The sequence below is a fragment of the Pyxicephalus adspersus genome, chromosome 12 (assembly GCF_032062135.1).
Source record: "Pyxicephalus adspersus chromosome 12, UCB_Pads_2.0, whole genome shotgun sequence".
NCBI lineage: Eukaryota > Metazoa > Chordata > Amphibia > Anura > Pyxicephalidae > Pyxicephalus > Pyxicephalus adspersus.
Genome location: NC_092869.1, coordinates 12,281,509 through 12,297,316, shown reverse-complemented (window position 1 = coordinate 12,297,316; position 15,808 = coordinate 12,281,509). Strand labels below are relative to the sequence as shown.

Sequence of the window (15,808 nt, the reverse complement as noted above, 5' to 3'; positions counted from 1 at the left end):
GTCCTATCACACACTTGGTAGGGTATTGTTGGTAGTAAAAGTTAAATATAAATATTTAAAAAAATAACATTTACACCAAAGCATTTGCCATGATGTTTTTGCTATGCTGTATGGTAGAGCTGCATCAATCTCATGACTATATGGACATAAATACAAATTCTTTGGCAACTTTCTTGATTATACATATATATATATTGTGTAAGATCTGGTAAATTTAGTAAATGTGTGTAGACAGTTTAAAACACTTTGGGATTAATTTATTAATTTTTTGATTTCAATAATTTTTAGGATTTCAAACAACTGGATATTAAAGTAAGCATGGTCCTGCATTGTATGCTAAATAGATCCAAGCCAGACATGTAATTTGCTTCCAAACACAAACAACAAACAAACATTAGGTGTTGCATTTGGTATTCCAAACACTTTATGATTTGCAAATGCACCTAATTGTGAAAAAAAAAACAGACAGGATGCGTTTTTTGTAGTGCAAAGCAAGATACTGATGGCAAAGGCAACGCCATTACTATACATGTCAGGCAAGGATCTATTTAGCATACAATGCTGAACTGTGTTTACTTTAATATCCAATTGTGTGAAATCTTACCAAACATTCAAAAAAAATGAATCCCAAAGATTTTTAAACTGTCTACACACATTTAGTAAGATCTTACAACAATGCCATTCTTTTTAGGTTTCAACAATTTTAAACAACATTATTTGTAATAAATTCCATTGATTTAAAGCAGCTATGCAGAAATCCAGAGAAATCACACACACAAAGAAAAATCCTGATTCTTCATACCTGCTGCACTTATAGCAGAACTTTAACGTTTAACTAAAAAAAAACAGTATATAAAAAAATCATGGCAAATGCTCAGGTGTAATGGTTTTTTGATATCTTTATACGTTGAAAACAATCGATTAACGGCAGATCAATGATTATTCATGATTAATTTGAACGATCATATAGTGCACGATTCTGTACATGCTGGAGCGATATGAATGTTCAAACATAACCCACCAATAATGTAGACACTAGATGCGATCATTTGAAAGATGGAGGATAGGGAACAGGCACTGGAAAGTGAAGATAATGACTAAATATAAAAATACATACACATATATATATATATATATATATATATATATATATACATTTATATGTGTGTGTCATATAAATAAAACAGTCATTGTCAACTGTACACGCTATAGATAGTGAGTGATTGCTGCCCGAACAGATCCACCAGGATGGTCGTTTATTTCCAACTAAATTCCTTGTTCATTGGCATCGTTGGCCTGTCGTTGTGCACTTCTTTTTGTTAACGATTATCAAACGATCGGTCTTTAATTATTTGTTTCCAACGACAATTATCTGACATGTGTACAAAGTCTTACATTAGTAGTAAGAAGGAGAAGGGCCACTTTACACAGATGGGCAGTATGAGAAGGGCAACTTTATCTGGGATGCTGAGATTATTATTATGATTATTATTATTAAACAGGATTTTTATAGCGCCAACATATTATGCAGCGTTGTACATTAATTAGAGGCTGCAAATAACAGACAGATACAGACAGTAACACAAGAGGAAAGGACAGTACCAGATTTACTGGGCTTGGTTTGTGGATGGATCAAGGGCTTCTCAGTTCTTTTTTTTATGAAAGTTTGCCTTTAATTCAAGCAGAAAAAGAGTCTTCTCTCTTACCAGGTCTATGCTGTGTGCTAGAGATGCATGAATCTCAGGACTGAATGGACATAAATACACATTCTATAGCACATAAAAGAACTTTCCTATATTGTTCTCATGTGGGATTTCTCTTTGCCTAGAGTTCTACTGTAAATCAACTGAATGTACTACAAAAAAGGTTTCACATAGGTAGAACTTTAAAAAATTGATTGTTGTAAGATCTTAGTAAATGTTTGTAAACACTTTAAAACACTTTGTGACACATGTATTGATTTTTGAATGATTGGTAAGATTGCACACAATTGGAAGATTGAAATAAACATGGTTCTGTATTATACTGTATGCTGAATAGATCAGGGCCAGACATGCTTATTGCAGACAGATTACATTTGCACAATAATAGGTCATACATTCGGTATATGGTTGCCTTTTTCCCACTTAGCACCCATGAAGATTGTCAGAGTAAGTTCCTTTTATGTATTGTTTATACAGTTATTTTTTTAGAAGGAATACCTGACAAAAGGAACATTGAGGGTGTTGCCTCTTGTCATCAGTACCTTGTTTTGCACTATAAAAAAGCATCCTGTTTTTTTCACAACTAGGTGAGTTTGCAATCCATAAAGTGATTGGAATAACAAATGCCACACCTTTAAAGTAGAACTCCAGGCAAAGAGAAATCACACATGAAAACAATATAGGAAAGTTATTTTATGTGTCATACTTATATAAATAATATATAAATGTTTGTGTGTATTTTTATAGCTGATCATTATATTTACGTTCCAGCATCTGTTATCTATACTCTGTCTATCTTTCAATGTCTGTACATTATTGGAGGATTATCCTTAAACATTTGTATCGTTACAGCATGTACAGACTCGTGCACTATATGATCGTTCAAAATTATTGTGAATAATCATTGATCTGTGGTTAATCATTTGTTTATTATTGCAGATGTGTATATACCCTAAGGGTGCCCATATCCCACTAATCACCAGTGTAATGGGGTCCTCCTCCCACTGACCTTCAGTATATGGTTGCCTTTTTCCCACTAAGCACCCATGTAGATTGTCAGATTAAGTTCAGTTTGTCTATGTATTGTCTATACAGTTATATTTTAGAAGGGATTCCGACAAAAGGTACAATGAGGGTGTTGCCTTTGTCATCAGTACCTTGCTTTGCACTGCAAAAAAAAGCATCCTGTCTGTTTTTGTTCACAATTAGGTGCATTTGCGATCCATACAATGTTTGGAATACCAAATGCAACACCTATTATTGTGCAAAAGCAATGTATTTGGAAGCACTATACATGTCTGGCATGCATCTATTTAGCATACAATGCAGAACCATGTTTACTTCAATATCCAATTGTGTGAAATTTTAGTAAACATTAAAAAAAAAAAATGAATAAATTAATCCCAAACTGTTTTAAATTGTCTACACACATTTCATAACATCTTACAACAATGCCATATTTTTAAGTTATAACAAATTTAACAACATTCCTTTTAGTAAATTCAGATGAGTCAAAGCAAAACTCCAGGCAAAGAGAAATCACACACACCCACGCATATATATATATATATATATATATATATGTATCAATATAATCAAGAAAGTTGCCAAATAATTTGTGCTTATGTCCATTGAGTTCTGAGATTGATGCAGTTCTATCATACAGCATAGACCTTGCAAAAGAAAAGTCCTGATTTTTCATACCTGCTGCAGGTATAGCAGAACTTTATTGTTTAACTCTACAGAAAAATGTAAAGAAAAGTAAAAAAAAACAGTATATAATTAAAACATCATGGCAAATGCTCTGATGTAAAGGTTATTTTTTGATATCTTTATATGTAAAGAAAACGAACGAATAACACAAGATCAATAAATATAGTTCATATTATTTTGAACTACATATACATATATGTGTGTGAGTGTTATATAAATAACACAGTTATTGTTTAGTTATGTGTTGCTTTGAACATTCGTTGCGTATGCACAGAAACATCACCAATCACTTTACGACCGTACACACTATAGATAGCGAGTGATTGTTGCCCGAACAAATCCACCAGGATGGTCATTCATTTCCAACGTCATTCCTTGTTCATTGGCGTCGTTGTGCACTTTTTTTGGTAACGATTATCGGACAATCAGTAGTTAATTATTCGTTTCCAATGACAATTATCTGATGTGTGTGGATAGCCTTACATTCGTAGTAAGTAGGAGAATGTCCACTTTATATGGGATGCTAAGATTTTTATTATTATTAGTAGTAGTATCATTAATAATAAACACTTTTTCTATAGTGCTTACAGCACTGGACATAAATTAGGGGTTGCAAATGACAGACAGATACAGACAGTGACACAAGAGGAGGAGAGGACAGCACCAGACTTAAGCTGCATACACACGTGTAATAATTATCGCTGAAAACGAACGACTAACGACCATTCGTCCGATAATTATTAACGAAAAAAGCGCACAATAACGCAGATGAATGAGGATTGTCGCTGGAAACGAACGACCATCCTGGCGGATCTGATTGGGTGGCGATTGTTCACAATCTATTGTGTGTGTGGTCGTTCAGTGAGCATGGATGGTTCTGAAGTACACTCTCTTCTTTACATGTCATTTCCTGCATCGTTCAAACGATCGTATCTGGTGTGTGTACATTATTAGTGGATTATATTTGAACGATCGTATAGTTACAGCATGTACAGAATTGTACACAATACGATCATTCAAAATAATCGAGCATAATCGTTGATATGTCCTTAGTCGTTCGATATCTAATGACAAATATTGCACGTGTGTACGTAGCTTTACTTGGCTCGGTTTGTGAATGGATCAAGGGCTTTTCACAGTTCTTTCTTTTTGGTGAATGTTGCTTTAACTCCAGTAGAAAAAAAAAAACAGTTCTTCAATCTTGCCAGGTCTACGCTGTGTGGTAGAGCTGCATCAATCTCAGGACTAAATGGACATATATACAGATTCTATGGCACCTAAAAAAAAACTATCAAAATAATTGTGAATAATCATTGATCTGTCGTTAATTGTTAGTTTTCTGTTGACAAATTATGCAGATGTCTATGTAGCCTAAGGGTGCCCATATCCCACTAATCACCAGTGTAATGGGGTCCTCCTCCCACTAACCTTCAGTATATGGTTCCCTTTTTCCCACTGAGCACCCATACACATTGTCAGATTAAGTTCAGTCTGTCTATGTATTGTCTATGCAGGTATATTTTAGAAGGGATTCCAGACAAAAGGTACAATGAGGGTGTTGCCTTTGTCATCAGTACCTTGCTTTACAAAAAAAGTGCATCCTGTCAGTTTTTTTCACAATTAGGTGCATTTGCAATATATAAAATGTTTGGCATACCAAATGCAACACCTATAATTGTGCATAAGCAATTTGTTTGGAAGCACTAAACATGTCTGGCTTGGATGCTGTAGCATACAAGAAGTTTACAACAATATCCAATTGTGTGAAATCTTACTAAACATTCAAAAAAACTGGGGGGGGGGCGTGGCCTGATGGCAGCGGAGTAGGACGCACTCCTTCAGAGCTCTGCGTCCCGCCTGGGGGATTTCACATTGTGTCAGCGCTACGGCGCCTTCTTATTCCCGTTCATTGGTCCTAAAGTGAAGGGGGCACAGAAGGGACGCTCCGGAGGGGGCGATTCCACCTGTGGAGGCATCCCCGGATTCTTTTCCGTGGCAGGATGCGGTGATCGCGATAAGGCCCCAAAGCCGGAGGCTCGATTTACAGCCGCATGCGACGGGCAGGCACCGGCTTCGCAACCCGCCTCAGAGCCTTACCTACCAGGCAGGATCTAGAGAATAGTATAGGGCGCTTGGAAGCGAGCTGCAAGGTAGAATTTCACGCTGTGCATCAGTCGATCCAACAAGTTACCAGTGCCACCACAGCTCTACAAACACAATGTGCTGATCTTTCTTCACAAGTAGTATCCCACGCGGATATATTGGAACGCCACGAGGCGCAAATTAATATGTTGTATCTATTGCATGATGATGCTGAAAACCGCAACAGGCGGAATAACATACGTATACGGGGTTTACCTGAAACTTTACCGAATTCAGAATTGTACACAGCGGCCTATTCTATTTTTTCAAAACTTCTTGCTGTTCCATCCGATGTTGATATAGAGATAGATCGGAAACATAGAACCCTGGGCCCACGCAGCACAAATCCGCAATGCCCTAGAGATGTTATATGTCGGATCCACTTCTTCAAAACCAGGAAAGATATCATGAAAAAAGCCAGAGAATCTACAACTATTGATTATGCTGGGGCACAGATACAACTGCTGCCTGACCTCTCTAAACATACACTGGACCTTCGTAGGGCTCTTAAACCACTTCTAACAGCTCTCCGTGAAAGGAACATCCCATATAGATGGGGATATCCATTCCATCTTTTTATCAGATCGGGAGATAGAACCCTTGTTCTCCGTGAGCCATCCGACCTGCCTCACATTGTGCGGGATCTACACCTTCCTGACATCATATTACCTGAATGGCCCACAGCGACCTCATTCCTCACCAGCAAACCAGCGGCATCGCAAGCTCCTCCACGACATCCGCCTGATAGATCTCCAAGCGCTTCCACAGGTCATTTTTCTCCCCCTCCTCCTTCAACAACCTAGCCAGTTGAATCGGCATCGACAACTGTTTTTTGGCTCTCAGGCCACTTCAAGCAATGTTATTGGAATCTCTATCTACCATCTTATTTTTTCACGCTTATTAGGCTACCAAGCGCCATCAGACTACCTCTGACTTCAACTTGTACTACCACCTGCCGTGTTTGGCCGAGAGATCGGCCCACCTTTGAGAGGAGACTTTATGTTCCTGTGTAAGACGTTTCTCATCCATGGTGGGACTTTCCATACACTGGTAGTAATGTTGAGTGATATCTAGATATTGTTTAATGTTGTAGATCCTGCTGATCCTTGCTTGTCTGTCTACCTCCCCCTGCTGCGCACAGACACTTTCCCCACACAGGCCTACTGCCTTACCAGGCGGTGATTAAGGATCTTTGGGATTCCACTTTTTTTTCACCCCACGGTTGAGGTTTAGCCCGCCTCGCCTGTGCCCCTTCTGTGGCTCACTCCCCCTAATGTCCTCAATACACAATAAAACGCAAACTTTGAGAATCTGCACCTTTAATGTGAAGGATCTAAATAGCCCTAACAAGCGCTCTCACTTGCTATATGCTCAACACAAAACGAGAGTGAATATTTTACTTCTGCAGGAGACCCACTTTCAATCTACTAGAATTCCCTCTCTCCGCAATCGTTATTATACCATTTGGCGCCATAGCTCCAATCCTGAGTCTAGAACTAAGGGAGTTTCTATAGCTTTCCATAAAACGCTACCTGTTCAGATACTAGACTCCCGTTCCGATCCGCAGGGCAGATATCTGATTCTCAAAATTTCTCTTTGGGATAAGAAATTTACATTGGCCTCTTTTTATGCACCCAATCATCAACCCACTGCGGCCCTTACTCAGTACCCGGCGACTCTGAAGGGGTTCGCCGAGGGATCCATGACCTAAATTGTGTACTGGACCCCCGGATTGATACCTCGTCGGGGAAAACCCCGATCTCCTACTCCAAATAAACTCCCTTCGTTCTAAACTGCAGGATCTTAGATTAGTGGACATGTGGCGCATTCTGCATCCCACCACCAAAGACTATACCTTTTACTCCAACCCACACAATATGTACTCCCGCATAGATTATATCTTGTTGAGCCACTCTGTACTCGATTGGTGTCCTGTCACTTCTATATAATCTTGTCCCTGGTCTGATCATTCCTTAGTATCCCTCTCACTCCTGATTCCTCAAATGGGCCCTAGAGAATGGACCTGGAGGTGTAATGACTCTCTGTTCAAGGACTCTATTTGTGCAAAAGCCATTCTAGAAGCAATTACCAATTTTAAAGGGGACCCTGCTTCGGACCCCACTCCCCTACCTCTGCAATGGGAAGCTATGAAGGCGGTTGTTCGAGGGCTGCTAATACAACAAGGAACCAGGCTTAAAAAGATCAGTTCGCAGGATATTACACTCACATGTGAAAAAATTAGCTCCTTGGAAAGCCTACATAAACAAAACATGGACCCAGCTGTATTTTTAGAACTGACAGCTGCTAGAACTCACCTTTTGAAGCTGTATGATCTGGCACACCAACGCCACCGGGATCGTTTTCGTAAATTAATATACCAATATGGGGATAAATGTGGCAGATTGTTAGCACGGGGTTTGCACCCACGCACATCCACTACTTATATTCCATCCATCCGGACCACTAATGGCAGCTTGACATCTATTCCTACGGAGATTCTGCAAACTTTTCATAAATACTATGCTGATCTCTATCAAACCTGCCCTGGTCATGCAACCTCCTCCCTGCAAGATTATATAACTAAAACAGCCCTTCCAACATTAGACTCTGAGGTGATATCGCAATTGGAGTCCCCGTTTACTGAGGAGGAGGTCTCTGCTGCTTTACATGCCACACCGCCCGGGAAAAGCCCTGGCCCTGATGGCTTTACTCCACGGTTCTATAAACTCCATGCCCTTAATCTTGCCCCTTTTATGACTAAGGTATTTTCCTCCATTTTCGTTGATATGCCACTTCCTTCACAGAGTTTAGAAGCGCATATTACGGTTCTTCCCAAGCCTGGCAAAGACCACACGGTTTGCTCTAATTATAGATTATAGATTGCTCTAATTATATCATTGAATTAACTAGATGCAAAAATGTTTTCTAAACTGATTGCCAATAGGTTATCTCCACACTTGCCCTCATTGATTCATATGGATCAAACTGGGTTTATCTATGAAAGGGAGGCCAGGGACAATACTATTAACCTCCAAAGCGGTAATCCCGAGTCACACTCGGGGTAACTTTAAGAGCCCCCTTTACCTTTGCCCCGCGCTCCAGCGGCGATCGGATGGTCCTGCTGTGAAGCAGGGACGCCAGTCCGTCGGGGGGCGTGGCCGGGCAGGAAATTTAAAAGCAGATTACGAGTCATCTTCAGGGTGATGTGAGTGATGATGTATTGGGGGTTGTGTCCGGGAGGGAAATTTAAAAGCAGATTACAATGTAATCTGCTTTTAAATGGTTTTTACAGTACAAAAACACCACACAACATGAAATAAAAATAAAAGTACACTTTTAATTTTATATTTTATTTTTTTATTTTAAGATTACATTGTTGTCTATTATTTCATTATTTTTTAGTTTGGTCCACATGGGATTGGTTTAAAGAATCTCCCCGACTCCAAATGTATTTATCTTAGTGTTCTTGAATGCTAGTCAGGATGTTGCCCTGGCATTGAGGGTATTTTCCTAACTCCTCTAACTCTGTTTAGTGTATATTTTTTCTTTTTTTCTTCCCTCCACCCCCGGGCTGTATTGTTTTTTATAGTCGTTTTTTGTTAGATGTTTTATATATATATGTTTATCACAATCGACGGTTTAAGACTATTGGATTATTCCTTGCGTCCTTTGCTTCTATGAGGATTTATGTTATTTTCTGTATACTTGTGTTGATTTGTGTTGATTTATCCTACTCTGATCCATAAGGGCTATAACAGTTTATTACTAAGCTTATCAGAGTATATGCAGTATCTAGGTTTTATATTTCATGTTCATGGGAAGTCAACACCGTTATGGGTAAATAAGATGTATGTTTTTTATGTTTAAATGTTTGTTATGCATGTTTATTTTTTCTGAAAACTCAATAAAGTTAACATTCAAAAAATTAATACATGAATCCCAAAGTGTTTTAAACTGTATACACACATTTACTAAGATCTTGCAATAATGCCATTCTTTTTATGATTCAACAATTTTAATCAATATTCTTTGTAATAAATTCAGTTGGTTTAAAGCAGGACTCCAGAAATCCAGACTAATCCAGCCTAAACTTAACAGCATTGCACGTGAAACCCCATGGTAGAGATAGCTTGGAAGTGACCTTTGGGGAACAGGATAGTTATTCTGAGACCTTAGTCTGGTTATATGCTACTCTGGATGAAGGTTTGTTCTGTCCTTTCTGCCCACATAACATGACCATGGTCACCTACAACCATCCAACACTCATCTCCTACCAGCTGTCTGAGGTCACAGCATGTCTGATTATAGACACAGTGAGGACAGTCCCGCTATAAATTGCAGCCATTATCATGTTTAAACCCCTTTAGCTTTAGAATTATTGCACTGATTGCCAAAAGTGTTTTAAACTGTCTACACACATTTACTAAGATCTTGTAACAATATATATATATATAAATATTAACATCAATATAATCAAGAAAGTTGCCAAAGAATTTGTAGCCACAATCAGCCTAAACCTAACAGCTTTCTACATGAAACCCCCTGGTAGAGATAGCTTGGAAGTGACCTTTGGGGAACAGGATAGGTATTGTGAGACCTTAGTCTAGTAATAAGTTACTCTGGAAGAAGGTTTGTTCTGTCCTTTCTGCCCACATACCATGACCATGGTCACCTACAACCATCCAACACTCATCTCCTACCAGCTGTCTGCGGTCACAGCATGTCTGATTCTAGACACAGTGAGGACAGTCCCACTAAAAATTGCAGCCATTATCATGTTTAAACCCCCTTAGCTTTAGAATTATTGCACTGATTGCCATAGCGGGCAGCAAGGATGGATGTGGCTCTGTGTTACATCTGTGCTATACAAATGTAGGAAGTTGATTAAGAAAAACTATTGCCAATGAAAATCCACATTCTCTGTTTTAAACTTGTTTAGTTTTTTTTAATCGTTTTGTTTTTTGTTTTTTAAACAGGGAAACAAACACTCTGGGGAAGGGGAAAGGCAAACGTCTGAATAAAAATGAGTACAACAGCACCTGGAATTTTAGGCTTGCCTAGGAGAAACACAGGCACTGCCACAACACCACAGGATATGGCTACTGTCTGACACGGCCGAGACAGTCCAAACTCCTCTGACTAGTGCTATAGGTCCAGGTCATATAAATAGTCCAGATCTCAATGAAATTAGTCCACTTGTCACTCATCCTACGAGTCTTTTCTTCGTCGTCATAAGTATTTTCCAATAAACATTTCGCTTATCATGAAGTTAATAAGATCCGCCTCGCTTAAGAGATTGCTGTTTTTTCTTTGATGTTCCTCAATTTCCCACATCACGTTCCTAAGATGGGCCTAGAAAAAGGTAAAGAGACAGGATCAGTAAAGGTTTCTAATCCCTTCAGGGCCAGAGATCATTGAGGTCCAAGGTAAACTAAAACTTTAATATATATAAAAGGTGCATAAAACAAAACACACTAATATTTGCCATTGCTTACTGAATAGAATTTGTTACACTTCTACCAATAGCTACATTGTTACAGCAACATTGAGAACAGAACTTAAGTACAGTCACATCCCATCTATGGGAACATTTCTGTGTACATAGAACCCATCCTTACATTTCCATGTCCTATGGACAACATTGCCACTATGTTTATAATGAAGACATTCACAAGATATTCCAAGGGGAGAAACTTACCGGGCACCAGCTTAACGTATCCTCTCTTTGTTGTGGCTGTGGTTCTTCTAGAGGGACATCGGGGGACTCGTGTTTGTAAAAACAGTTGTCTCCAAATGGACATTTACCGCTGCCTTTGTTAAAATACTGGCAGGATTTGTTTCTGGAAATAAACAAAAAAACCTTTCTTTACTTTTACTGAACAGAATGAGTAGTTTACACCACACTCCTGGGATCATTTCCTTTAATATTTTGTAACATTAACTAAGAAATTGTATCTATTGTATGCATTTTTTCACTCACATTGAACACATATGTCTAAACAGATTTAATAATTTTGAGGCAATAGGAGATATAGGGGCCCAGTCCTCCTCTCATGTCACTTATGTTAAAAAGAGAAATTCTGCAGTGCAGCAGTAAAGAACCGAGCAGGACTGAAAACACTTTGAGATTTGAATACAACGACATTTTCAGTGCTTTAAACTAAACCTAGTGTATATATTGTTGACCTGTACTAATTTTGTTTGGTCTAGACATAATATATGATGTAGTCAGGCCATTTTTAAAACCCCAATAAAGATACAAAGAGAATCCTTTAAGAAGCTATGGAATAACTGGGCCTTTATTGGATATATACCAAAAACTTGTGCATTGGCAGTCATTTTTAAATCTATAGATACTGACACTCCTCTTGCTGTGACCTAGAATCATGTAATAATAAAATACAAGTTCAGATGCACTCAGATCAAGTGTTCTAGATCTCTCCCCCAGTGGATGTAGAACATAGGTCTTACCTCATGACCTCCTTGTACTTCCGGATCAGCTCTTCTTTCTCATACTTTTCCACAACCCAGTACTTGCTTGGAATCACTAAGTTTGATTTGATGTGGCATTCTGGACATGATCTGCACACACAAAAATGCACAATATAAGCGTTTATGAAGATAGCAATCCACACAGTCCAATTAGCGCCGCCATTATTTGTACATGTTCTGTCTCATGTGTTAGCAGAATATATTTCTCATTATTATTTTTATTCACACACACTGTATACATACAACCAGATAACTTACTTAATTAGTCTGTTCCCATGCTGTTTAGTACCCCTCCATTTTCGTATACATGTCAGACAATAGGAGTGTTTACAGTTGGGCATTATTCCAAAACGCCTTTCGGTGATGTTTGGTTTCTCATAAACCACCTCCATGCAGATGCCGCACACAACGTCCTTACTGCGCTGGATTGCCATGTCTTTTTCATGCGTCTCAATGCAAAGCTAGATTAGAAAAAGAATACACTTAATAAGAAAACTACACAGCATTTCCACTATATACATATTTTGAGTTTATGCATAAGTTATTTCTAATGCGGCTTTAACAGTGCTTTGGAAAAGTATTCATCTCCCTTTGGTTTCAATACAATCTGGGAATAAAACTGATTTTTGGGAGGGTAAAAAAAAAACCTGAATCACTTATCTTTATCCTCTACCAGCTGAGAAGATTTCTCACTGGAAAAACATGTAGGTAAGTTAGAAGGTAATTTAAATAAGTTTTCTCTGTACCTTAATGTGTTCTGTCCTCTGAGCCATGTCAGTGGGATGAAGGATCCGTAGCCCGCATATATCACATAGGTCCCCATGTGAATAACCGCACTTCACTCCGTAACGGCATTGCTCCACTGAAGCATAGGGACAAATCTGCTTCTTCAGGTTAGCTAACAGCTCTGCTTCCTGAATGTCTTGGCCAGATGGTGCTGAAAAGAAAAAAACTAAATTACACAAGAACTTTGAGGGGCAAAAGTGCTGTATGAACTTAAGTTTTTATGCTAGCACAGAGATTATTAAACATTTTCTATGATGCATGACAAAAGAAAGTGTTCAAATTTTTACCATGTCTTTTGTGTCCTTGACCCGGCATAAACTCCTTGGCATTGTCCAAGTCTTGTGCTTGTCTCTTTAGTTCTGGGTGTCCATATCTTGGGGAGAAGAAAAAAAAGAAATTAGCAATGTGCATTCAAAAACTAAAAACCATCACATTAGTGTACAAATTTAAAATATGTTCTGCTTTCAGTGAAATACTACAGGAAAACCTGTATGAGTAAACAATATCATCAACAGAGAACTATATCCTGCTACTTCCTCACCTGCAGGAGCGTCCATAAACACAGGACCCATGTAGATAAAATCTGCAAACCATTTTGGAGTGGCTAGCGGCAATATCGTGTGAATGGGGACAGTTGTTTCCGTCTTTGTAGACGCAGTGAATGAAATACCTGAAAAAAAAAAACACAAAGTATTAAATAAATGAAGCCAATTACAATAAAAACAAAATTTTACTATTGTACAGGGAGTACAAGCATGCCCATGTTTAGAGAGTTCATCATTCTCTTTGTAAAATCACATAGGACAAAAAAGACAAACTAAGAAGATAAAATACAAAACTTCATGCAGTTCTGCACTTATAAACACATAGAAAGAAGTGCACCTAGGTTTTTGTCTGGGGGTCAGAGATGGCACCCATCTATGGGCCAAAATGAACAACCCTTTAAGGAGTTAAGCAGGCAACTAAGCTACAATGAAAAAAGTAGGATACAGTGTGCTTTTTGTGGACTAAAGGATTGCAGTAAAAGTCTCTTTAAGGTCCAAACATGGGCTAACACACCAGTGTCAAGGGGTAGGCAATAGAGGCAGCTGCCTTAGGTGAAGGCAATAAAAGTACCTTGGAGGGGTTGGGGAATTTTATCCCACTCACCTCAAACTCAGAAGACCCCGTCCCCAGTACAAATGTGCAGCCAGGTGCCCTACTGGGCATAGAGTAAGTATCTAGGTGTATTTTATGGGTTCTGCGTAAGAAGCTGGGTACACTGCTAGAAGTGTTCACCTCCTGAACACCCCATGAACACCACCAAGACCCAGCACAAAGGAGACCCCATGAACCCTAAGCTCCAATGTTGTTAAAAAGTCCATTGCTTAGTCCTCTCACCTACCTGCAAGTAACTTCTCTTGTCCAGCCACCAAAGGGAGATTTCCAGGAACGGGATGAGTGGGCTCCTTCCTACCACAACTGGTGTCAGAGCTACTGGTACTGCCAGTGCCTCAGCCATCCCTATTTATCCCCCCAGAACAATACACTGAAACCTATTTCTGGTAGTGGGCGTGACCACCCGCCTGACCATGGGGGGTGAGGAGGTAAGGTGGTCCCTCATTCACTAATCACAATATTAATATTATTACACTGTAATTTTATAACACCAACATATTATGCAGCACTGTAAAAAATTCCATAGTCAAATCAATAACTGACCCTCAAAGGGGCTCACAATCTAATGTCCCTACCATGGTCATATGTCATTACTACAGTCTATGGACAATTTTTGATTAATCTAACTGTATGTTTTTGTACTTTGTTTATGAGAAAGACAAGAGCTGGAAGTGTTCCTTAAACCAGATTTATTATCACGTTGATGTGCTTATCCCTTTTATATAATGCAAAATAAATTGTTTTTCTATTACAATCAATAATGTAAGAGGTGCCTGAGAATGAGAGTAGTAATAATCATGATATGCACTCCACAATATTATAGTAATTATATTGTTAGCATCAAGCAGAAGGGTTTTTTTATACCTGTACCATATATCTATAAAAATTATGCTTTATTTAAAATTTGTAATGACATTTTATTTATCTGACCCATATAAACATACATACATTAAAAGCAACAAACATTTACACATACATATAGATTTGTCCTATAACACACTTGGTAGGGTATTGTTGGTAGTAAAAGTTAAATATAAATATATCAAAAAATAACATTTACACCAAAGCATTTGCCATGATGTTTTTGCTATGCTGTATGGTAGAACTGCATCAATCTCAGGACTATATGGACATAAATACAAATTCTTTGGCAACTTTCTTGATTATATAAATATAAATATTTTTTTTGTAAGATCAAGTAAATTTAGTAAATGTGTGTAGACAGTTTAAAACACGTTGGGATTAATTTTTTAATTTTTTGAATGTTTAGTAAGATTTCACACAATTGGATCTTAAAGTAAGCATGGTCCTGCATTGTATGCTAAATAGATCCCAGCCAGACATGTATTGTGCTTCCAAATACATTATTAGGTGTTGCATTTGGTATTCCAAACACTTTATGATTTGCAAATGCACCTAATTGTGAAAAAAACAGGCAGGATGCGTTTTTTGTAGTGCAAAGCAAGATACTGATGGCAAAGGCAACACCATCATTATACATTTCAGGCAAGGATCTATTTAGCATACAATGCTGAACTATGTTTACTTTATTATCCAATTATGTGAAATCTTACCAAACATTCCAAAAAAATGAATACATGAATCCCAAAGTTTTTTAAACTCTCTACACGCAATTAGTAAGATCTTACAACAATGCCATTCTTTTCATGTTTCAACAATTTTAAACAATATTCTTTGTATTAAATTCAGTTGATTTAAAGCAGGACTCCAGAAATCCAGCGAAATCATACACACACAAAGAAAAGTCATGATTTTTTCATACCTGCTGCACTTATAGCAGAACTTTAACGTTT

At 38.2% G+C, this 15,808-nt stretch overlaps 1 protein-coding gene across 1 annotated transcript; it reads right to left on the bottom strand.

The window, feature by feature from the left end:
• Positions 1–10,787: 10,787 nt before the first annotated feature.
• Positions 10,788–14,337, bottom strand: LOC140342541 (E3 ubiquitin-protein ligase makorin-1-like). Its single transcript, XM_072428748.1, has 7 exons — positions 14,217–14,337; positions 13,378–13,506; positions 12,797–12,987; positions 12,309–12,511; positions 12,030–12,140; positions 11,257–11,398; positions 10,788–10,910 (listed from the first exon to the last, which is right to left on the bottom strand). The coding sequence occupies exons 1-7, from the start codon at positions 14,335–14,337 to the stop codon at positions 10,788–10,790; spliced, it is 1,020 nt and encodes a 339-aa protein (XP_072284849.1).
• Between the last annotated feature and the right edge of the window lie 1,471 nt (positions 14,338–15,808).

What these genes read in the sequence shown, in the direction of transcription:
- LOC140342541 (XM_072428748.1), bottom strand. Translation starts at nt 14,337, where the DNA reads ATGGCTGAGGCACTGGCAGTACCAGTAGCTCTGACACCAGTTGTGGTA. An exon ending in AAGTACAAGGAGGTCATGAG is followed by an intron (nt 11,399 to 12,029) that starts GTAAGACCTATG and finishes GTTTATTTCCAG; the next exon opens with AAACAAATCCTGCCAGTATT. An exon ending in ATACGTTAAGCTGGTGCCCG is followed by an intron (nt 10,911 to 11,256) that starts GTAAGTTTCTCC and finishes ACCTTTTTCTAG; the next exon opens with GCCCATCTTAGGAACGTGAT.